Source organism: Cebus imitator, unplaced genomic scaffold (genome assembly GCF_001604975.1).
Source record: "Cebus imitator isolate Cc_AM_T3 unplaced genomic scaffold, Cebus_imitator-1.0 Scaffold8, whole genome shotgun sequence".
Lineage (NCBI taxonomy): Eukaryota > Metazoa > Chordata > Mammalia > Primates > Cebidae > Cebus > Cebus imitator.
Window position 1 is genome coordinate 4,873,295 of NW_016107323.1, and position 23,586 is coordinate 4,896,880.

Consider the following 23,586-nt stretch of genomic DNA (forward strand, 5'->3'; position numbering starts at 1 on the left):
GAAGGGTTTTACTAAGAATATTGTTGACTGCAGATTTATCACTAATAAAAAGCTTATTCCCCACTATAATTAAATAAAAACCTGATTAGGTTACAGGGGTGGCAGGGTGTGACCATGGATGATTAGAGGGTGTGGCAGGGTGTGACCATGGAGGATTAGAGGGTGTGGCAGGGTGTGACCATGGAGGATTAGAGGGTGTGGCAGGGTGTGACCATGGAGAGTGGGGCAATCTCGCCAATAAAAGGCCCTCCTACGCCTGTTCCCCGCAGACCTCACTCCTGGTGCAAGACGATGGCTAGCAAAGGAGCTCTCAGCAGAAGAGGTGAGTCCACGTCTGTGTGCTTTGTTTTCCCTTCTCAGATGTCTAGAATTGGGGTTATAGCATAGGGGATGAATGAGAGAAATTAGTAATTAATGCATTCAACAAAGGCTGTCTGAGTGCTGCCTCAGAGTTGAAATCAGTCACCCTGGGTCCCCTCACTCTAGAAGTGGTGGCAGTCAATTTGGTATTCGGTCCCAAGGCTGCAGGAAGGTTGCAGTTTTTTTTTTTTTTTTTGAAATGGAGTCTCGCTCTGTCGCCAGGCTAGAATGTGGTGGTGAGATCTGGGCTCACTGCAACCTCCAACTCCCTGGCTCAAGCGATTCTCAGCCTCCTGAACAGCTGGGATTACAGGCGTGTGCCACCACGACCAGCAAGTTTTGTATTTTTAGTTGAGACAGGGTTTCGCCATGTTGGCCAGGATGGTTTCTATCTCCTGACCTGGTGATCGGCCTCCCACAGGGCTGGGATTACAGGTGTGAGCCAAAGGTTGCAGTTCTTATTCTCATCAATCTCTTGCTCGGGCTCCCCTCGGAGGAGGTGAAACGACCCCAGCTCGCTGCTTCTCACATGGGTGCTGCTGTGTCACGGGGTCAGGCTCATCTGCTGGCCCAGCTGCTGGGTCACCAGGAGAATCAACCCTTCCTCCTCCTCAGCTCAAAGCACAGGGACCCTTTGGGACTTGTCTTTCCCAATAGAACCTCACCTCTCTAAAGGCAGGACCATGTGCTCAAATGCTTGTACCCACGGTCTTCTGGGATTACAAAGCTGGAACACAGCAACTCTATGCATGGAAAGGTAGTCACCTGTCACACACTAATAGGCTGTCACTTCATGAAAATTCACTTCCCTGCACATGTTTTTCCCCCTGGCAGTGAGCACGGATGAACTCTTAAAAGAAGCAACCAGATGTCCCATCTGCACAGATTACTTAGAAAAGCCAATGACCCTGGAGTGTGAATGTGTCTTCTGCTTCAGTTGTACCAATTCACTGCAGAAGGAGCCCCAAGGAGAAGGTGTCTTGTGTCCCTTCTGCTTGGTGGCTTCTCAGAAAAACAACATCAGGTTCAATCGGCAGCTGGGGAGTCTGGTTTCCCACATTAAGGATTTGGAGCCCAAGCTGAAAAAGATTCTGCAGATGAACCCAAGAATGCGGAAGTTCCAAGGTAAGCAATCTACATACCCTGCCCCTGTCCCACTATCAGAAGAGGAAAAAGCAATCAGCTCTCCATACCATCTGGGAATTCGCTGATACCTGGCACCTGAAATTGAGATGTTCCTCTGGCATCAGTGATTCTCAGCCCTGACAACACATAGAACCACCTGGTTTTTAAATTTTTTGATCTCCCACAAAAAACACCCATGTCTGTGTCTGTGTCATGGATTAGACAAGGGATTAGCAAAACTTAAAAGAAATCTGCACACATTTATGAGCATTGTGCAATTTGGTTACATGCATTGATTACGTAGTGGTTAAGTCAGGGCTTTTAATGTATCCATCATTCAAATAAGGTATATTGTACTCATGAACCAATTAATTTCTCATAATCCCCCTCTTCCACAACCGAACCTGAGTCTCCATTATCTATGATTCCACTCTCTATGTCCCTATGTACACTTTTTTAAGCACCCACTTATGAGTGAGAATCGGTGACAACGACTTTCTGTGCATGGCTTGTTTCACTTGAGACACTGACCTCCACTTCCCTCCATGTTGCTGCAAAAGACACAATTCCGTTCTTTTTTATGTCTGAATATTATTCTATTGTGTATACACATACCACATTTTCTTTATCCATGCGTCTGTTGATGGACATTTATTGTAAACAGTGCTGTGATAAACGGGAGACTGCAGCTGTCTCTTCCATATACTGATGTCCTTTCTTCTGTACACATACCCAGCAGTGGGATTTATGGATTCCTTGGTAGCTGTATTTTGAGTTTTTTGAGGAACCTCCATACTGCTTTCCATAGTGGTCATACTAATTTACATTTTCACTGACACTGTGTAAGAGTTCCCTTTTCTTCACATCCTCACTGGCATTTATTTTGTGCTTTTGATAACAGCCATTTTAACCAGGGTGAAATAATATCTTATTGTGGTTTTGATTTTTGCATTTCTCTGATGAGTGTTGCTGAGCATTCTTTTTAATACCCATTGGACATTCATCTGCCTTCTCTTAAGAGAGGTCTATTCAAATTCTTTGTCCCCTTTTTAATGAGATTATTTGTTTTTATGCTGCTGCTTGAGTTTCTTGTATATTGTTAATATTAGTTTTGTCAGATGAATAGTTTACGAATCTTTTATCTCATTCTACAAGTCTTTAAAATAATCCAGTTTGACAAAAAAAAAAAAAAAACCCAGAAGATAATTTTAAAAATTCAGAAAGCCTATGTGACCAAATAATTCAAATTTTTGGAGTTCCGGAGACAGGCAAAGGCATAGAAACCTATTTAACACAATAATAGCTGATACCTTATTTTAATGTACAAAATCTATATTTGTAGTCACATCTATCTTTGGCCTTGAAGGATAATATGTTCTGTAGATTATTTTTCCAGAATGGTCTAGACAATAAATTTTCCTAGGCCAGATCACGCCCCTTCCTTTCTTCCTCCTCCATTAAAATTGGTGACTTCACCTTTCAACCACACACCCAATGCTGCCAAGTGCTTATTCTAATACTTTTCAAATACCTTTATCTCAGCTCTTAAACTTAAGCTCATTAACCTTGTCATGCTTAAGAGCTCAACTCCCCTGTAGGACAAAGAGCATTCTTTCATCTAGGTCTTTATCCTCCTCTTACTTAACGTCCAGGAATGGGACCTCTTAATGTCCAGGAATGTGTCCTCTTAATGTCTGGGAATGGGACCTCTGTCATCACACTGTCAGCTGCAGAGATATCCCATCTCCTGTCAAAACTGTGAACAAAATTAGTTGGTTACAAATATGGAGAACAAAAGCCTGGATTCATGCCCTAGACACTATTTAAATTGGACCAATAAAATGTGAAAACAGAAACATGTCTTTCAATATTGCTAACTTGCATTGTCTTAACTATCACTCTTTTTTTTTTTTTTTTTCTTGAGATGGAGTCTCATTCTGTTGCCCAGGCTGGAGTGCTGTGGCGTGGTCTTGGCTCACTGCAACCTCTGCCTCCCAGATTCAAGTGATTCTCCTGCCTCAGTGTCCCAAGTAGCTGGGATTACAGGCACCTGCCACCACGCCCCGCTACTTCTTTGTATTTTTAGTAGAGACAGGGTTTTACCATGTTGGCCAGGCTGATCTCGAACTCCTGACCTTGTGATCCACCTGCCTTGGCCTGTCAAAGTGATGGGATTACAGGCGTGAGCCACGGTACTCGGCCAACTATCACTCTTTTCACCCATTAGTATAGTAGAAAGAGAGCCGTGGTGTCTGTCTGGAGAGCCTCCACTCTAAGCAAAACAAACACATGACATAATGTAAAATAAGTAGTTGAGAATTTCAACTACTCAGAGAAGTTGTCTCAAGAAAAGTGCTGACTCCAGGGAGAAAGCAGAATGAAAGAAACCAAAGTCAATGAGCTATTTGGGACTCTGTGGGAGGGGAGTGACTTGGGCTTGGCTTCTGTCCATTTGCTGAGCTATTTGTATTTCTTTTCGCAGTGGAGGTGATCTTGGATGTCGACACGGCTCACAACCTCCTCCTCATTTCTGAAGACCTCAGGAGTGTCCAATGTGGGAGGATCCATCAGAATCGGCCAGATCTCGCTGAGAGATTCGACTTGGCAGGTGCTGTCCTGGGCTCCCCTGGTTTCACCTCTGGCCGCCACTACTGGGAGGTGGACCTAGGAACAAGCGAAGAATGGAACGTGGGAGTCTGCAGAGAATCTGCCAGCCGCAAAGGGATCATCCAAATGACCACGGATCATGGATTCTGGATTGTGAGTTTGAGGTCTGGGGGATTCCACTTTGCTAACACAAGCCCTCCAACGCCCCTTTGGGTGAACCCCAATTTACAGCGAGTGGGGATTTTTATGGATAGAGGCATGGGAGACATCTCCTTTTACCACCTCGGAGATGGATCCCACATCTACACATTTGTGAAAGTCTTTCCCGAGGAGCCACTGCGCCCGTACTTTGCTCCTTCCACTCTCCCAGATCAGGGAGTCCTAAGTGTCTGTCCCGTGACAAACCCAGGCACTGCCCATCCAGTCCTTCCTGGGGAGGGCAAATAAACCCCCAGTGCATAGAAACAGGATTGGAAAATTAAATTACTTGGTGGGTAGACATAGGAAGTTTCTGTTGGCAGAAAAATATAGACCATTACATGATGTGATTAACTTCATAGATTCATTAGCATATAAATTGAGCTTTAAATATTGATCATTGGCACCACCAAACGTGTTGAGCTTTGTGTTTATATTTTGTTTCCTAATGATATGTCTTGTATTCTTAAATTAATTTCCAAATGCTTTACCGTTTAGTTCTGTAAGTTCAATTTAATGTATTATGGAGTTTATAAGTTAATAAATATTTGGCTGTAACCAATTCTTTTGGTTTCTAAATAATAGGGGGGCAAGACTTTTTATTCATAGTGCAATGTACGTGTGTGTGCAAGTGTGTGAGGGGGTGTGTGGGTGTGTGTGAACAGGACAAATGTAGATAAATACCTGTGTCGTATCCAGCACTGACCAACTTTCCAGCACCACGGCTCCATGTAGCTAACGTTGTCTTGGATGTGAACTTGTCTACGTTGACAATGGTAATCCCCCCACTGTAGAATGCACTGTTTGGTCTCAAGTGCACTCCTGGTAACACCCGACCCTGATCAGCCGATCCTTCCTCCTTCCTCTCCCCCTGTGGGGTCCTCAGTGCTGTGCTCCTCCTGCTGACACAGCTCTAGTCACTGTGGAGACATGCTGGGGTCCAGGCGGTCATGCTGTCATCACGAGTCAGTTCCCCACGGAGGGATCTACTGAAACTAGTGTGGCGTTTTCAAATATTCATTGCATTTTAAACCATTGGCAACTTTTATATACTATTTTCTTTTTTCGAGAGCCTCACTCTGTCACCCAGGCTGGAGTGCAGTGGTGTGATCTCAGCTCACTGCAGCCTTGACCTCTCCGGGTGCAGGTGGTCCTCCCACCTCAGCCTCCCTGTAGCCCCGGCTGGGACTACAGATCACCATACCAGGCTAATTTTTCCTTTTTCTTTTTTGTAGGAATGGAGTTTCACCATTTTCCCCATGCTGGTCTCAAACTTCTGGGTTCAAGTGATCTGCCCACTTAGGCCTCCCCAAATGTAGGGATTATAGGGGTGAGCCACAGCTCCTGGCCTTATATTCCACTTTTAAGAATCATTGAAGATGGTCAAGGGTCTGATTTGTCAGCATTGTGAGCTGATTTAGAAGAGGCCCTGCCTCCCAGCCACATGAATGTGCTGGGGACATATGTAATATTCCATGATTGAAAAGTACACTTTCAGCAGAGTCAGGAAGATCTGACTCTGACTTCAGAATTCATGAAGTTTCAGAGAAACCATTGGAAGGAAAGGTAGAAGCAGGAGGAAAAGGAAGAAGCCAAGCAAAAGTGAAACTTTACGTAAAACTCACGTTTCTAAAATAAATTTATGTATTTATTATTTTTTTAGAGACAGGGTCTCACTGTGTTGCCCAGCCTGGTCTGGAGCTCCTGGTGTCAAGCTGTTCCCCCACCTCAGCCTCCCTCATAGTTGGGATCAGAGGCAGCAGCCACCACATTCTGCCTCAAATATTCTTTAATATATCTTGAGACTTCTTCAACCCATGTGTTACTAAATCTCTAAACATTTTCAGAGAAGAGTGTTTAAGATTTTTGAAATTTTCTGTCTTTCTGCTATAGATGGATATTCTGATTTATTGTGATCTGAAACCATCCTTTGTATGATTTATATTCTTTTCAATATGTGAAGGTGTTTTATGGCCCAGAATTTGGTCTATATTGAATATTCTTTGTGGGCAGACCAGGCACCAGACCTCAATCTCGGGCGCCATCTGCTGGTTGTTAGAACAAATTGCCCGAGAAAGGCTCCCTCAGATCCCCTCATTGCTGGGTTCCCCACGTGGTGAACAGGATCAACGCCGTGGAACCCCTCTTGCCCCGTGCACTTCAACAGAAAAGCCCTGTGGGTGGGCATTTGTCACCTTCTCCTCTGGACAAAGATGCCCGTGTCAGAAACACATCCCTGAGACCCTCGCAGCAACCAGATAGCAGCCCAGACTGACAAGTCACCCTCCACGCCAGATCCAAGCAGTGAAATATATAATCTAATCTCTTCCCCAGCCCAGCCCCTTGGGTCCCGGTTTTTATTCGCGCTCCTTCAACTCTACCAACTCTGAATCATCTAAAACCACAAGGAAACGTTTTTTGAAAGTTTTTTTTTTTTTTGAAGAAAGGCATCTTGTTTCATGTAGGTTCTGATAAAAGGAAAATAGTAAGATTGTAAAAATATCTTTTACTTTTGATATGGTTACTAGCAAAGGAAAAGAAAAGAAAAAAACCGCCAGGAACTTGAATAGCCCACTGATTGTCTGGGAAATTTATTCCTATTTGTTTTTAAATCAAACTTCTAAACACAGATCTTAAGAAGCATAAAGGAAAAGCCCACTTGAAGAATTCATATGGTCTAGTGAGGGTGATTTTAGGAAAGACTTATGATTAGGTGGAATTAATTTCCTTGACCTAAACTAGATATGAAGGCTGGGCATGGTGGCTCATGCCTGCAATCTCAGGACCTTGGGAGGCCAAGCAAGAGGATCACTTGAGGCCAGAGCTGGCCACCAGCCTGGGCGGCACAGTGAGACTTCCGTCTCTAATTAACAAAATAAATAAATAAAATAAAATATGAGGGGGTTTTACTTTGTGAGTAAAAATTACTTGAGACTAACTCCATTTGTTGCATAAGGACTAACAATGATGCCAAATATTTGGATTTGAAAGTTTTCTGGTCATATTCCAAATTTTGTCATATGCAAACATATTCAAAAGCTAATCCAGAAGAAGGGATATGTCTATATTAAAAATACAACCACTTTCAGGACGAATTGCTGTCCTTTTCAGGTGGTGCTTCTCTATATCTTCAGTAAAAAAAAAAACTCATTGATTCCAAATTTAAATCAATATCTGATTGAGTTAAAGAGAAAGGGCAGGGTATGGAAAAAGTGGGAGAGAGGACTTTCTATACAAAGCCCCCTTGTAGGTGGGTCCCACTCCCATCTCAGCTCCATTCAGAAGCCGATGGAGCAAGAGAAGCATCTTGAGGAAGTGATTATTATTCCTTTCTCACTTCTCAGCTTTCTGTGAAAGGCAAATATAAGAGCAACATCCAGGGGATGAAATAACTAATGCTGCAAGTATGGTCTGAGGCCAACTCAATGCCAGGCACAGTGGGAGCACTTAGGGACACAGGGTCGTCTGCCCAGGAGCTGAAGGCAGGACTAGATTCTCAATACACAGGCTGGGGGTCTGACAGATTCTTTCAATCAGACCACAGCTTGGGCTACTCTAGGAGATGATAACTTGAGTTTCCCCCTTTGACTTAACCCTTCAGCTCCTGCTGTGGGTCTGTGCCTAGCCAGGTGGGACCGGATGAAGAATTAGAGGGGCTCTGAGTCTAATGAGGGATGTCTCAGAGAAACTTGTGTAATTGATATATGTAGCTATGCATTTCCTGATAGCCAAGTTTAACAATATAACAAGAAACAAGATAAATTAATTTTAATATCCAAAGGATTATCATTTTAACATGTAAATCAATTTTCACCTTATTAATGAGACATTTTTCTCATGATGTCTTCAAAATCCGTGGCATATTTCACACTCAAAGCACGCCTCGCTGTAGATAAGCCTCATTGCTGGTGACAAGGGCCACATGTGGTTGGCAGCCCCTATATTAGGCCAGTTCCATTCCCTTTCACAATCTCAGCTCTAAGAGTGATGAATCACACCCTTTATTTCAACTAGAATTTCAGATTTAGAAGATTAGAGCTATTCATATCTGTATTCTCTCTCTACACACACACACACACACACACACACACACACACACACACACACAAACTTCGCCTGCCATATATATTCCAAGTAGTGGAAAGTCCTTAGTGCAGAGTCTTTAGTCCTTCTTGCCTTGTGCTATGGATGGTACATAACATTTCTATGCATGTGAACATGAAATAGCCCCAGTTCTTTCATCTCCTGGATCTACATTACTATTATGTACATTTCACCCCAGCAAAGGCTGCACACTCTCAAGATGCAAGCAGACGTCCTATCCATCTTCTAATATAGTTACATCTGCTGCCTCCACTGCTTCAACTTACTGAAGTCAGAACCCCAAAAGGAGAGTTTATTGTGTACTTTCTGCTTAATAGTTTCTCAAAAGAATGAGATCAAGACAAATCACCACCCAGGGGAAGCTGATTTCCAGGAGCAAGGAAATGAAGCCCAGCTGAGAGCTATTCTACGCCTGACCTCAAGGATGCTAAAGTTCCAAGGTTAGGTATCTGGAGCCCTCCCCATGAAGGCCCCAGAAAAGCCAGCAGTGAAAAGTGCTCTCCATTAAATACAGGAGTCAGCTGAATTTTGGCACCTAATATTCTTGTGCTCTTTAAGCAACACTAGTTCTCTCCCCTGAGTATGGATTAGAACCACCTGTATATTTTTAAGGACGTATAATTATTTAGGTCATGCTCCATACCTATGCCATCCAACATGATCGCCACTGTGACCACTAAGCACTTGAAATGTGGCTAGAGCCAAGTATGGAAATGAGAGTACTTTTGATCAGGTTAAATAAAAACAGTATTAACATGAAGCCACCTGTTTCATGTTTGAGAAGGTGGCTACTAGAAACTTTAATATTACACATGTGGCTGGCATTATGTTTTTATTGAGAACACGACCCTGGATCATGGATTTTCAAAGTTGATGTGCATTAGATTACCTGGAGTTCTTGTTAAAATGCAGACTCTAATTCTGCAGCTCTGGGCTGGCCTGCAAATCTAGATTTCTCTCCTGGGTGCCCAGGTGATGCTCTTGCAGCTGGCTCCCAACCACACACTGAATAGCAAGGGCCTTACATCAGCTGCGTCCGCACTTCTCTCTGGCTATGCGGCTCGTGACTCTGCAATGTTCAGAAGCACTCCGGTGATTTTTAATAACCCACAATGAGTCTTGTCAACCACTATGATCAATGAATGTATCCCAGGGCTAATGCCCCCAAAGTGTGTGTGGTTATTGATCCTGTAGATGTAAATTTGGTTGTGAATTCTGGCCCAGAGAACTACATCATGTGCTAACCACACGTAGCAGGCACTAAAGGAAATAACGCCTGATTCAATATTGCAACTTAACTCCAAGTAATTTTTGTCACCCAATTTGGTGGAATGCATGTAGTTAAAGTGAATGATCAGAACTCAGCTGCCTGTATAATGTGCTAAAGTCGGCACGCCAGCCTATACCTACCAGATTCCTGAACACATTCATTTGAATGTGCTAAGTCTTCCTACTTCTCTCTCTGTTCCTGGTGTCTGTTACAATGTGGCATAGAATTAATGGTGGCTGTGTGGGTTTGAAGGCAATGGATATGCTGCCCACTTGCTGAGTGGCTGATTTTTTTCTTCCACAGAAGATATGACCTTGGATGCTGACACAGCTGAGGAGCTCCTTGTCATTTCTGATGACCCACAGAATGTCCAGTGTGGGCATATGGAACAGAAGCTGAAAGAGCATGCTGAGATTTACCTTCAGAGTATGGGCTCCCCTCAGTTCACTTCCAGTTGCCATTATTAGAAGGAAGATGTGGGAACAAGCACAGAATTGAACCTAGGAGTTTGCAAAGAATCTGCTCACCAGCGAGGAGCGATCAAACTGTACAGAATGTGAATTCTAGCCACTAAGTTTGGGAAAGAAAAGGTACTTCTCAGCCAGCACTGTGCTTCTGACTGCACTGTGGGTGAATTCCTGCTTACACAAAGCAGGGGTTTTGCAGGATACTGGCATTTCAAACATTACTTGTTGTTACCTTAGTGATGGATCCCATATCTTTACCTCAACCACTGCCTCTGCTTCCCAGCCACTGTGCCCATTCTTTTCTTCTTCATAGCCAAAAAATGGTGACCAAGGCTCCCTGAGTATCTTGTCCTGTTTGTGAATCTGAGCATCTCACTCTACCAGCACAACCCGGGATACACCGATAAAACCAAGAGAACAAATAGCTTTCATCGAAAAGTACTTTGTACTCATATCTACGACCTTTTCTCTTGGCATGCATGTTTTACAAAGGAATCACAGATAAATTACAGGCCATTTTATTTATCATGAGCAGAAATAAATTAATTAGAAAATAAGTTACATTAAATATAATCAAAGTCATCCTTTTTTGGTCTTATGTTTCTGTTTCCACAACTGTGTCCTAAACTCCCAGATCAATTTTCAAATGTTTTTCTTTTTATTTTTGTAAGATCAATTTAGTGTGTTATGGAAGTTATTAAATATTAGCATGTGACCAAATGGATTGTGTGATTTTCTAAATTGCAGAGAAAAAACACCTCTTATAGTAAAAGTGCATGAGTGTTTAAACAGTGAAATTGATCAATTCCAGTATAATATCCTAAATTGAAAAGATAGCTTTTCACTACCACTGCATAGGATATCTAACATTTTCTCGGACATATGCTCATCTAGGTGAATGTTACTTCGTCTTTCCTCAGTGAAAATCTATGACAACTACCATTCTACTTTGTCTCTGTGAATTTGACTACTCTAGGTACCTCATATGAATAAAACACAGTATCTTTCCTTTTGTGAGTGGCTTATTTTACTTAGCATAATGTCTTAAAGCTTCATCCATGTTATAGCATGTGACAGAATTTCTTTCCTTATTGATACTGATTAATATTACATTGTATGTATATGCCACATTTTGTTGTCTATTCATAGCTGATGGACAATTGGTTAGTTTTCCTTTTTTTGTCTATTGTGAATAATACTGCCGTGAATGTGAGTGTACAAATAACTATCTATTTGAGTGCTTGCTTTCAATTCTTTTGGAGATGTACCCAGAAGTAGAATTGCTGGATCATATGAAAATTCTATTTTTAATCCTTTGAGGACCCACTATACTGCTTTAAACAGAAGCTTAACAAATGTACATTTCTACCGAGTTCAGCTCTCCCGTAGAGACCCCCACCCAGGCTGAAGGCATTAAGAAGGAGACTCCCAGATAGAACAGTAAAGTGGGACTATCCGGGGACCATCAGCCTTGTGAGCTGGGAGCCTCAGGGGCTGATGGTGTTCCGGGCTGAGGGTCTCGTAGAGTAACTACCCATGTAGTTATTCTCTCTGAACAGGTGATTGTTATTAACAAACAGGTGTTCTGTGTTTCCTCATAGACACAAGATAAACTAGGTAGGCAGCTGGTGCCTGCTTACCACTGATCACAGACAAACTAAAAAGTATTCTCCACGAGGGAGCCACGGGGGCAGGCTCACATATCCAGTGCTTAAAGAATTGTTTTAACCGGTGTATGATATACATATACTGTCTTGCCACTTTAGAATGCCCAAGTAGTTTTCCACTGGGGCGGGGGTCTAGATTTTCCTTGCCACTGTTCTTAGCAAACAATACATTTTATCATATACTCAGCATTTCTCAGCACGTTTCCACCAGAAATACACAGGGTTCCAATTTCTCCACATACCCCCAACATTTGTTAATTTCTGCTTCTTTTTTTTTAAAAATAGCGAGCGTAATGGGTATGAAGGGATACCTCATTGTGATTTTCACTTGCATTTCTTTAATTAGTGATGCTGAGCACCTTCTCCTGTGCTGCTGTCCGCTTTTATATCTCCTTTGGAGATATGAAGTTCATCACTGCAGCTTTCTGGTCCAGGACTTTTATTGGGAGGGTTTTTTTTTTTAAAAATGTATTCAATATTCTTACTAGTTATAAGTATATGCAGATTTTCTGTTTCTTTATGATTAAGTCTGCTGGGTTTTGTATTTCTAGAAATTTGTCCATTTCATCTAAGTTATCCATTTCTTGGCATATGGTTGTTCACAGTCTCTTCTATAATCCATTTTATTTCTGTAAAATCAGAAGTAATGTCCCCAATTTCATTTTTCATTTTAGTAATTTGAGCTTTATCTCTTTTTTTAATTAGTCATTCTAGCAAAAGCATGTCAATTTTGTTGATTTTTCAAAGAATCAGCTCTTGGTTTTGTTGCCCTCTCCTCCCTTCCCCCCTCCCTCCCTCCCTTCCTTCCTTCCTTCCTTCTTTTTTCAGGGTCTTACCCAGGGTGGAGTGCAGTGCTGTGATCTTGGCTCACTGCAGCCTTGACCTCCCAGGCTCGAGCAATCCTCCCATTTCAGCCTACTGAATAGCTGTGTGCCACCACGCCTGGCTAATTTTTTGTATTTTTTTTTTTTTGTAGAGAATGAGTTTCGCCATGTTGCCCAGGCTGGTCTCGAAATCCTCAACTCAAGCAGTCCAGCTGCCTCACCCTTCCAAAGTTCTGCAATTATAGGTGTGAGCCGTTGTGCCAGACCAGATTTTCTCTAATATTTTCCTGTTCTCTATTTTATCTCTGTTTTAATTTTTAATGTTTCATTCCCTCTGCTAGCTCTTGTTTTAGTTTGTTAATTTTTTAGTCCCTTAATGTATAAAGTTAGGTTATTGATTTGGAATCTTTTTTATAATATAAGCATTTATAGCTATAAACTTCTTTCTTAGCACTGCTTTTGCTGGATTCCATACATCTGGTATGTTGTGTTTTTGTTTTCATTTGTCTCGAGATTTTCTAATTTTTCTTATGATTTCTTTTTTGACTCAGTCACTTTAGAGTGTGTTAATTTCCACATAGTTGTGAATTTTCCATTTTTCCTTCTACTATTGGTTTTTAGTTTTATTCCATTGGATATAAAATACAGGGCTCATTTTTACCTAATTTATATAACACCCTGTTTACAGCTAGTCTCGTATATTCTCTCTTTATCCACAGAAAAATCAAGAATTTCTTATTCTTGTTTCTGGTTTGACCTTCCCTGGAGCATTCAAAGCCTTTGTTTTCACTGTCTGGAAAGGCAAAGCTGGACAGACCCATGGCTTAATTCTCATCCATCCATAAAGTCATTTCGACCAAGAGTTTTCCCAGTGAGCTCTGTTTTGGCCCAGTGAGTGAACCATATGTTGACAGTTGCACATGGAACAAAGGGAACGGAAATAAAGCCCAGTTCTGGGCTCAGTAATTATTGGCTATATATAAATAACATGGTTTGACAGAAGAAATAAGACCTTGTATTAGGTAGATCAATAGGGTGACTATAGTTTGCAATAATCTACGGTACATTTCAAAATCGCTAGAAGAGAGAATTCAAATAGTTCTAGTACAAAGAAAAGACAAATGTTTAAGGTGATGGATATCCCAAGTATACTGATTTGATGTTTACAAATTATATCAATGTGTTAAATTTTCACAGGTACCCTGAAACTATGTACATGTATTATGCATCAATAAAAACAAAACAAAACCCTGTATGCCATTCATTAATTGAGTTCACCTTTACTAGAAGGTTCTGCATATTAAAAGAACACAGAGAATGTTGATTCAGGTCAGGTCTGCAGGGCACTGAGGGTGGTCTGCTGCTCTCTGCTGATGTTGTTTTCAGCAGAAAGTATGAATGTCCTACAGGAGCAAATTAACCCAGGAGTTCACCTAACTGGTGAAATAGATGTGGAGGAAAGGGGAGGTCTCTAGGCCTCCAGGATGAAAAGACAGAGTCCCATGCACCTGGACCCTGAGAGGAGCAGGAGGTCTGATGACGCAGGGGTGGCAGAGGTGACCCTGCCTCTTCACCACAACCTTCAGTAGGTTCCAGTCAGGAGGTTTACACATTATAAGTAGACAGTGACAGGAGCTCTTTTCTTTTTCCCCTAATATTAATTATCCTATGTAACAGAACCACCAAACTTTGCCTATGTCTTAATTAACAAAAAATTATTATACTGTAACGATAAAACCATAAATCTTATGGTTTTAGTACATGCCAGTGGAAAATGATTATAGAAGACACAGTGCTATAAACTGAATGTTTGTGTCCTAACATTTGTATGTTGAAAGCCTCACCTTCCATGTGATGGTTTTAGAAGGTGGGGCTTTTGGTAGGTGATTGGATCACAGGCATGAGCCACCATTCCCAGCCTTTTTAAGAAAACACCTTTTTGGGTAAAAGCCAAATAAGACAACCAAAGCCATGTATCACTACTGTGCTGTGAAAATGGGTCTCAGTAGTGCTTCAATATAAGCATTCCTGTGTAGAATTAAGTAATGCAAAGGACCCTGTTCCAAAGCCAAAAGGAATTTGACTTTTGAATTATTTTTTTAGTAATTAAAATTGGAGTTATTTTAAAATTCTTATTCTAAAAATAGAGAAATTACCTAAAAAATTCAGCAGTGGATAAAAGAGAGATTAAAATTTGATGGATTTTGGAAGTTAAGCACTGATTAAAGGGGAGCTATCTGTTTGTAAGGGATTATACCTGGGCCTAATTGGTTGAGGACACGCAGCCTTGTAGAAAATGGGCAGGGCAGACAGGCTGTGTTAGAGCGCCTGTGTCGGGGAGAGTGGAAGGCTCTTGAAGACAAGTGGTGCTTGCTCGTGTTTCTTTTGAATCCCCACTAAATGTAATTTTTCTAGTGGAGACATTGGTGTCTGGGCACGGTTCTCAGCAGAGTGCTAATATCTAGGGAAAACGGTTAAAAAAAAAAAAAACTTTACATTGGCAGGCTGAGAACAAAGCCACAAAACCGTAAATTATTTGGGGGCTTTCTTCAGCTTCACATCTACCAGAGAACTTCTTACCTTTAGAGTTTTCTTATCTATCAAAGGGTAAGTTTTCAGTGGATTATCATTGCTGTGAAAGTACCCCAAATCTAATTTGCTTTTATTCTTGCCCCTGAACTTTCTCCTGCAATTAAAAACGATGAACTGTTTCTGGATTCTGAATTAGGAGTTTTTCATTTCTGTATAATTCTGCCTCTGATGTATTTTGTAGTTTTCTCTGGCTATGTGCCATTAAAGGAAATTTGGATTGCAATTTGGCTCCTTCTTAGGAGAGCAGACAGAATATCAGATCATTTTGTTTTTCCTTCTTGCAGCTTTTCATTTATGAAAGCAAGTTTTGAGTTTGTGCAGTTCCGACATAATTCCCGCTGTTCTGCAGACACATGGGTAAGTGGAACGACAAGGCAAGCTTTGGAATGCATTTGGTCTAGCGGTGAAAAACGGCCAGTGCTACAATGACAACCAGGTTTCTTGTGTGACCTGGGATAGTTTCTTTTGTGCTGTTAATCCCAGATTTGTTGCCATAATCACAATCACAGAAGTGAGCGGGGGAGGAGTGTGCCTTGTGCTCCCACTGCACTAGGTAAGAAATCTGACCTTCCATTTCCGTTAGACACTTTCTGGTAGTCTATTTTTTTCATAATTGATTGACTTTAGGATTGACCACTCACCAAGTATTGCTGGATTGATGGCGCCATTAAATTCTGATGTAGGCCAGGCTGAGTTCCACATGACTTGCTAAACCCATTCATTTTTCTGTAGCGGGAAATCATTAGACAATGATGACATCTGTTCTGGGTGTCCCCTCTGTGGATGAAAAAGGTTACCATAATGATGTTGTTAGCACAGGTAGGCACAGGAATTGTATGATTTAGTCCAGAATCATCTACTTTTCACAAAAGTGAAATACAGTTGTAAAAACAGTTACATTTTTGCTCCATAGTAAAGTTGTAAAAACAATCATATTTTTAATTGGGTGGAAATTTATAGGATAATGTTCTCTTTGTTGTGAAGTCATGGAGGCGGAGACTTTTTGTTCTTTTCCAATAGCAAATGGAAGGAGAGCACAAGAAAGTATTTCAGAACAAATACAGTTTTCAAGTCTGGACATAGGATTCAGCATAGGATTTACTAAACAACATTAACACGTGGTAGTAATAAAGGTGTTTTTACTGAAGCTGGTTCTATGGATTCGTCAACCTCAGTTGGGTCCCAAGCCCTCTTCATTCCTCCTTTTATCCTCCCAGAGAGCCTGCTCCAAGGTGCGAGGTTAGATAGGAATTTTGTGCATTTGCTGACCAGTCATGAATACTGCAGATCAAAATCTGCACTTACTTTATCAGCAAATCCTGGAATTGCAAATAATAAAGAAAAAAAAAGCTATGCAAGTGGCTTAGAAACAGTTGTTTTTCTGGTTAGCTGAGGTGGTTTGGATTTGTGTCCCTGTCCAAATGTCATGTCGAATTGTAACCCCCAGTGGTGGAGGAGGGACCTGGTGGGAGTGGATTGGATCATTGGGTGGGTTTCCCCTTTGCTGTTCTTGTGATAGTGAGTCCCATGAGATCTGGTTGTTTAAAAGTGTGTAGCACCTCCCCCTGTTCTCTTTCTCCTGCTCCAGCCGTGTAGGACATGCCTGCTTCCCTTTCACCTTCCACTATGATTGTAAGTTTCCTGAAGCCTCCTCAGCCATGCTTCCTGTAAAGCCTGCAGAATCGTGAGCCAATTAAACCTCTTTTCTTTATAAATTACCCAGTCTTGAGTAGTACTTTATAGCCATGCCAGAATGGACTGATACGTTAGCTTTTAGGAGAAAGATGAGTTTGGAAGTCCTGAGCTCCCATAATAAGGACTTGGTGCTGGTGAGGATGCAGACGTTGTTGTGTGACAGCTGTTTCCACTCTGCTTAAAAACACTCAGCTCCCTCCTAAGTCCCATATATTAAGGGTACATCTCATCATAATGTATCATGATTCTGAGAGTGGTTACAATGAAGTGAATTTCTGTTAAAGGATTTTTTCCCATTGAATTTTGATGTGCTTTTCTTTGAAAAACTTTTAATGCTCTTGTATTTTTCTCTCCAGGGTACTTAGGAGTTTTTCTTTTAACTCTGATTTTTACTTTCTTGGCCAAATTTTTATAACATGACACAGTAAAACCATCTTGTTACAGAAATTGGGAAAAAGATGTTTTGGGGGAACAAGTTTGATACGTTTCCAATGCACCTTCATATTGGCAATGTTGATAATCAAAATGCAAGGAGAGTATTTCAATTAAGTTGAATTTTATTTTTCAATTGGATTCTTTAATATTTCTGCTGAGGGAATTGCTAAGAGGCCAATTAGTAGAGTAGACTATTACAAGTGAACTTGATGATTTTGGAGTAGGGTTTGAACTTAATGACCATAGCATTCCATTATTTTTTAGTTAATTCATTCAGTGAGAACAAAGGACATTTAGAAACTTGGTATTTTCATGTCGAGTTTTATGGAGAATAGCTAAGACAGCCACAGCTTGCCAGCCAAGATCAGACACTGGAACACCATTATCTGTTTTGGAGTTAAGAGTTTTTATTCCTCCTGTTAATAGTTTGAAGGATAAATTTAAGGCACTTTTTTTTCCTTAAAAGAAATGGAGCAATTCAGTTAACAATCAAAATAAACTAATGGCTACATTGAATGACTAATCTTTATCTGAGATCAGACAGTTTCCTTCAACTTCCAAAGTCACAAAAGTTTCTGTGAGTCTGTTTATCTTTGCATTTGCAAGCCATGGGAAACTTTGAGTTTCACTTTCACCATTTAAAGGAGACCTTTGTGCAGTTCTTCTCTAGCTGGGTCTTATTATTTGGTTTATATTTCTATTAAGTGACTGCCACTTCATGTACATATATACATACATAAATACATATATATATATATCTTTTTAAATTGCCTTTCAGAATTAGGATAGACTATGTTACTTTACAAATTAGTATGTTTACCTGAAGTGTTGCTTTTTTGGAGGTGTCTCAAGGATTTTTCTCAGGCTATCATATTGTTTGTTTGGCTTTGCTCATTAAATATTGATTTGTTTTGGAGGAGGTGACATTGGTGTAGACTAAGCCCTGTGACAACCATTGGAAATAAGGTTACTGTTTGGGGTTATTGATTTTTCTTACTGTGGCAAAATTTGCATAACATAAAATTGACCATGTTAAAGAGTACAATCAGTGGTATTGAGTGCACTCACAATGCTGTGCAACTAACACTTCTATCTTGTTTCACAACGTTTTAATAACCCCCAAAGGACACCCCCATACTCGTTAGAAGTCATTCCACGTTTCCCTCATCCCCAGGCTCTGGAAACCACTAATCTGCTTTCTGCCTCTATAGATTTACTTACTTTGGATATTCCATATAAATGGAATAATACAGCATGTATTATTTTTTTGTCTGGCTTTTAAAAAATAGTATGTTTTCCAGGTTTATCCACATTGTAGCATGTACCAGTACTTGCAGTGGACTGAATGTTTCTGTTATCCTCAAACTCATATGTTGAATCCTAATCCCTAACATGATGGTATTAGGAGATGGTGCCCTGGGTAAGAAATTAGGCATGAGGGCAGACTCCTCATGAATGGGATTAGCACCCTTATAAAAGGTACCCTAGAGAGCTCTGGCATCCTCTTTCCATGATGTAAGGACATAATGAGAAGTCAGTAGTCTGCAATCCTGAGAGGTTACTACCCAGAACCTGACCATACTGGCACCCTGATCTAGGATGTCCAGCCTCCAGAACAGTGAGAAATAAATTTCTATTGTTTGTGAGCTAACCAGTCCATGGCATTTTGTGATAACAGCCCAAACTGACTAAGATGGTACTTCATTCCTTTTTATGGCTGAGTAATATTCCACTGAATGCATAGACCACATTTTCTTTATTCAGTCTTGCAATGATGGACATTTGTGTTGTTTCTGCCTTTTGTCTTTTGTGAGTAGTGCTGCTATAACATTCATGTACAATTATTTGTTTGAATACCTGTTTTCAGTTCTTTTGGGTACATACCTAGGACTGTAATTGCTGGGTCATACCATAATTCTACACTTAACTGTTTGATGGACTTGTCAAACTATTTATCATGGCGGCTGTACCAATTGACATTCACACCTGTGATATGCAAGTGTTCCAGTGTCTCCACACCCTTGGCAACTTTTGTTATTTTCTGTGATTTGGGCTTGGGCTATCCTAGTAAGTGCACAGTGGTATCTCATTGTAGTTTGCTTTGCATTTCTGCAATGACTAATGATGGTGAGCATCTTTTCATGTATTTCTTGGCCATTTATATATATCTTCTGTCGAGAAATGGCTATTCAGTTGTCTATTTAAACAATTGGGGTTTAAATTGAGCCGATGGTTGTTGAATTATAAAAGCTCTTTGGAAATTATTGTAGAAGTCTTTTTACTTGTAGCTGTTTTTCCACTAAGGCCAAGTTTGAGCGTAGCAGAGGGGTCTCATGTTCCCTCTAGATAGCTCTCGGCCTGGGTGCTCTCAGAAGGATTATCTATGGGAGCAGAACCAGCCCTGTGAGCTATAAACTTAGGTTTCCCCTCCTTTTCTTTCTTCCTCAGTTTCTGTCCCTTGGTTAGTTACTGCCTAGGCTTGGCGTCAGTGGCTGCTAGAAATCTGAACCACTATCTATGTTGCCAGGAAATGTACAAATTTGCCTTATAGGACTAACTCCCCTCTTGATATCTACCTTATAATTTTGGTGTAATCATTAATATTTGAATAAGGATGAGAAGTTTTACATTTTACAGATGACAACCCAGGTGACAAGAGCTCCTTTTGAGTGTTTTTTGAGCAGTAAATCTTAATTCGCTTTAGTCAGTATTGTAAACGTGTAATAATGGCCCTTGGCAGCTTCCTTCTTACTCTACTAGATCTAACTCAAATATTACTGATTCTGACTCGCTGAGATGAGCAAGTTATCCTTTGGGTTTCCTTAGGAGCCTGTCTGTACCACTACTTCCACATTGCTGGTTAGGCATGTGTCTGTGTGCGTATGTGTACGTGTGCACATGTGGAAATTGTGTAATAATCAATGTATGTTATTTTAAATTGCTAAATTTGTGATAATTCGCTACATAATCATCTGTAGCAATTATATTAAGTAACCTGTGAAAGGCCACCCAACTCCTCAGTGATGGTGCTGTGAAGAATGACGAGGGAACCAACACACTTATTGGAAGATTCTCAGCCACTGAAACCGAAAGGCAAAGGGTTTTCTGATTAGCACTCAAATAACTGGAAATTTCAATGAATCAGAGCCTCTCATTCCAGGTCCTAAGATTCATCAGGGGTCTCTGGATTTGAAATCATGGTTTCTGTAGCAATTGGAACAAATGCTGGGGCTACCTTGATGCAACTGAGAGGTACGGTGACTTTAGAGTTGAGGGAAGAAAGTTCTACATCAGATGTTTGCAACGACCTGATTCAGAACAGCTTAGCTTTTCCATTTTGGAAATGTGGTGGAGGTTTCTTGTTGAGGAACAGCAATCTGACTTTGTGCCTCTGCTGTATTTCTCTCCATTAACCGCGTGGGCTGAAAAATTACATCTCTGGGCTATGACCCATTCCTCTTAACAACAAAGAATGACTCTGTGCAGGTGGCCACCACCACGACTACCAAGGTTACAATAGCAGTTCACAGTCATTCCAACCTTTCCTGGATCTGACACAGAGCGCACTTAAGAGCCATGGATTATCTGGGCAGGCTCATAATTTGGCACCCTTTAATCGTTACTCTGCAGTATTTACTTGTCATGTGTTTATTGGAGGTCAGGAAAACGAAGTTGCTATTAATAAACTCATGCACCTTTTTGAAACTTAAAACCTGGATTTGATTCTCCGCTCAAAACAGGAAAAGAGAGTAGGAGAGGAGAAAAGCAGGAAAGGAGAAAAATGGGAAAGGAGAAAGAGTTGTGCCTAGCCCCTCTCGCCCAACAGCGCAAACAGAGAACAACCTGAAAGTATGGGGCCAAGTATTCTCTCCTTTTCTCAACTCCATTTCCACACTTCACTTTTCCTTTGTAGTTTCTTAGGAGACAGATAAAAGGATCAACATTTGGATCATGAAATAAACTACATTTCCAGGAGAAACCTCTGGATTATGCATGAGTGCAGTGCAAATCCTCAACAGACAAGAGTTGATGCCAGTGACGAGAGTCTTCCATTTTTCTTTCTCACTCGTGTGTGCTGCTTTGTCTGGAAGAAGTGCCTGATTCGCACCATGCCAGTTCTGAGTGTGTGGAAACCTGAGATACCGTCTGTACATTGCCAGTCTCGTCCAGGGCTAGATTTTATGCTCCCCGCCTGAGTGGCCTGTAACCCTGCCGGTCTCTGCTGAGCACTTTGAAGAAGTCACCTCATGTTTTCTTTCCCACCTCCCTCTGAGGCAGGTACCGTTGTTGGTTGGTGCGATTGCCCAAGCTCACTCAGCCATTAAATGGCAGTGCTGAGGCTTGAATCCAGCACAGACTGCCCACAGCCTGTGCTTTTATTCATTCTGCTGGGTGCACAACACCAGGATTCAGCATGTCCTAGGAGCTCATTTAGTGTTTGTTGAGGGGTGGCCACATCCAAGGTAAATCCCAGTGCAGTCGGTATGAAAGCAAATATGAGCTACTTTGTTGGGAGAAGCAAAGCAGTGAAGGTGTGGGGAGGTGCACATCCCCTGAGCCTCTGTCACAGGTGACAGGCTCCCTACAGCTGAAGAACCAAGATGTTAGCATATCTCGTATTTGGGCAATACTCATTTGTTTTTATACATTCAATTCATTCATTCATTCAATAGGTATTCATTGGGAGCTCAGGGGGCTATGTGGAGGGTCCCACTGACTCCAGCTCCCTCTTCCTTCTCTGAAAATGTCCCTTTACCACCTGGCTGCTTCCTCCTCCTCCTTGGATTTCCAGCTGCAATTTCAACTTCCCCAGCCTTGGTTATGCTCCCTCTAGCGTGTATTCCTCAAGTTCTCATTGTTGGTTCTTCCTCCATCTCTCCCGCTAGATTGTAATTGTCCTGAGAAAAAGACTTGCCTTTCAGCTCTCTGCGCTCAGTGCCAGCGCAAGGTCTAGCATAGAGTCATCACTTGATACATGATTTAAGAAACTGATATAAAGCATGTGCCTCTTTCTACCGTGTGTAAGATACCTTTCCTGGGTGGTGATATGTTTTACAAGGGTTGCATTTTTAGCACTTGGGTGGTGTGGAGACACAGCCTGGTCTTCGGGGTCAGCTCAACTTGTGGTGGAATTGTAACCCTTGTGGTTTAGACTAGAATCCAGCTTATCTTCTGTACCCACAACCTGTTATTAATTGCTTGGGTGACTTCAGGCTAATTATCTGAAATCTTTACGCCTGCCCATAACTTGTGATTGCGTACTTTATAGGGTGGGAATGCATTTTTACCCTTATTTTAGTTAAAATATCATACATTTTATCTTCTCTTTCTGCAAACAGTTCTCCATTCTGAATCTTGAAAAAGAAAGATACATACTTAGAGGTACGCTGCTGCTTTTAGGCAGAAGTTGATTCTTTTAAGATGAAAGGGATTAATCTGAACTATGTCATGTTCTAAACTTAGGATTAAACCTTTTCCTTTTCTTTTTTAAAGATTTTTAAAAGTTTCCACCTTTGCTGTTCAGCAGTGCATGTGTGGGATGTGCAGGTTTATTACACAGGTAAACATGTGCCATGGTGGTTTGTGGCACAGATCACCCCATCACCTTGGTATAAAGCCCAGCATCCATTGGCTGTTCTTCCTGATGCTCTCCCTCCTCCCACTCCCCACCCTCTGACAGAGCCCATTGTGTGTTGCTCCCCTCCATGTGTCCATGTGTTCTCCTCATTCGGTCCCCACTTACAAGTGAAAACACATGGTATTTGGTTTTCTGTTCCTGCATTTGTTTGCTGAGGATGATGCCCTCCAGCTCCCTCCATGTGCCTGCAGAGGACATAATCTTATGCCTTTTTTTTGACCACCTAGTATTCCGCGGTGTATATGTAGCACATTTTCTTTATCCAGTTAGACTTAATGTTTTTATCAATTACAGAAGTGAGTTTTCTCCCGTGTTTGTCCCAGCCCAGGAGACTTGATGCTGGGCCTGTGTTCTCCAGGTGAGATGTGAGTACATGTATGTGATTTGTCCAAGTATGAATTAAAAGCAAAAATTTCGAAAAAGCAGTCCACATTAACAAAGACTAAACATGTAGAGTCTGGACTTCTAGGGATAATTCAGTCTACTCCAAGCCAGAGAGCTGTGTGTACATGCAGGGATGAGTCCCCCGCCTCTGCCTTTCTTCGGGCCACTTGATTCTGGGCTTAAACTCAAACCATCCCTTAAATCCCAAACACTATTTAAT

At 41.3% G+C, this 23,586-nt stretch overlaps 1 protein-coding gene across 1 annotated transcript; it reads left to right on the forward strand.

Annotated features, from left to right (window-relative positions):
* Positions 1 to 213: 213 nt before the first annotated feature.
* Positions 214 to 4,810, forward strand: LOC108312929 (ret finger protein-like 3). The gene is made up of 3 exons (XM_017541101.2): positions 214 to 322; positions 1,195 to 1,485; positions 3,968 to 4,810. Exons 1-3 carry the CDS (start codon positions 214 to 216, stop codon positions 4,537 to 4,539), a joined length of 972 nt encoding a protein of 323 aa, XP_017396590.2. The 3' UTR covers positions 4,540 to 4,810.
* Positions 4,811 to 23,586: the final 18,776 nt, after the last annotated feature.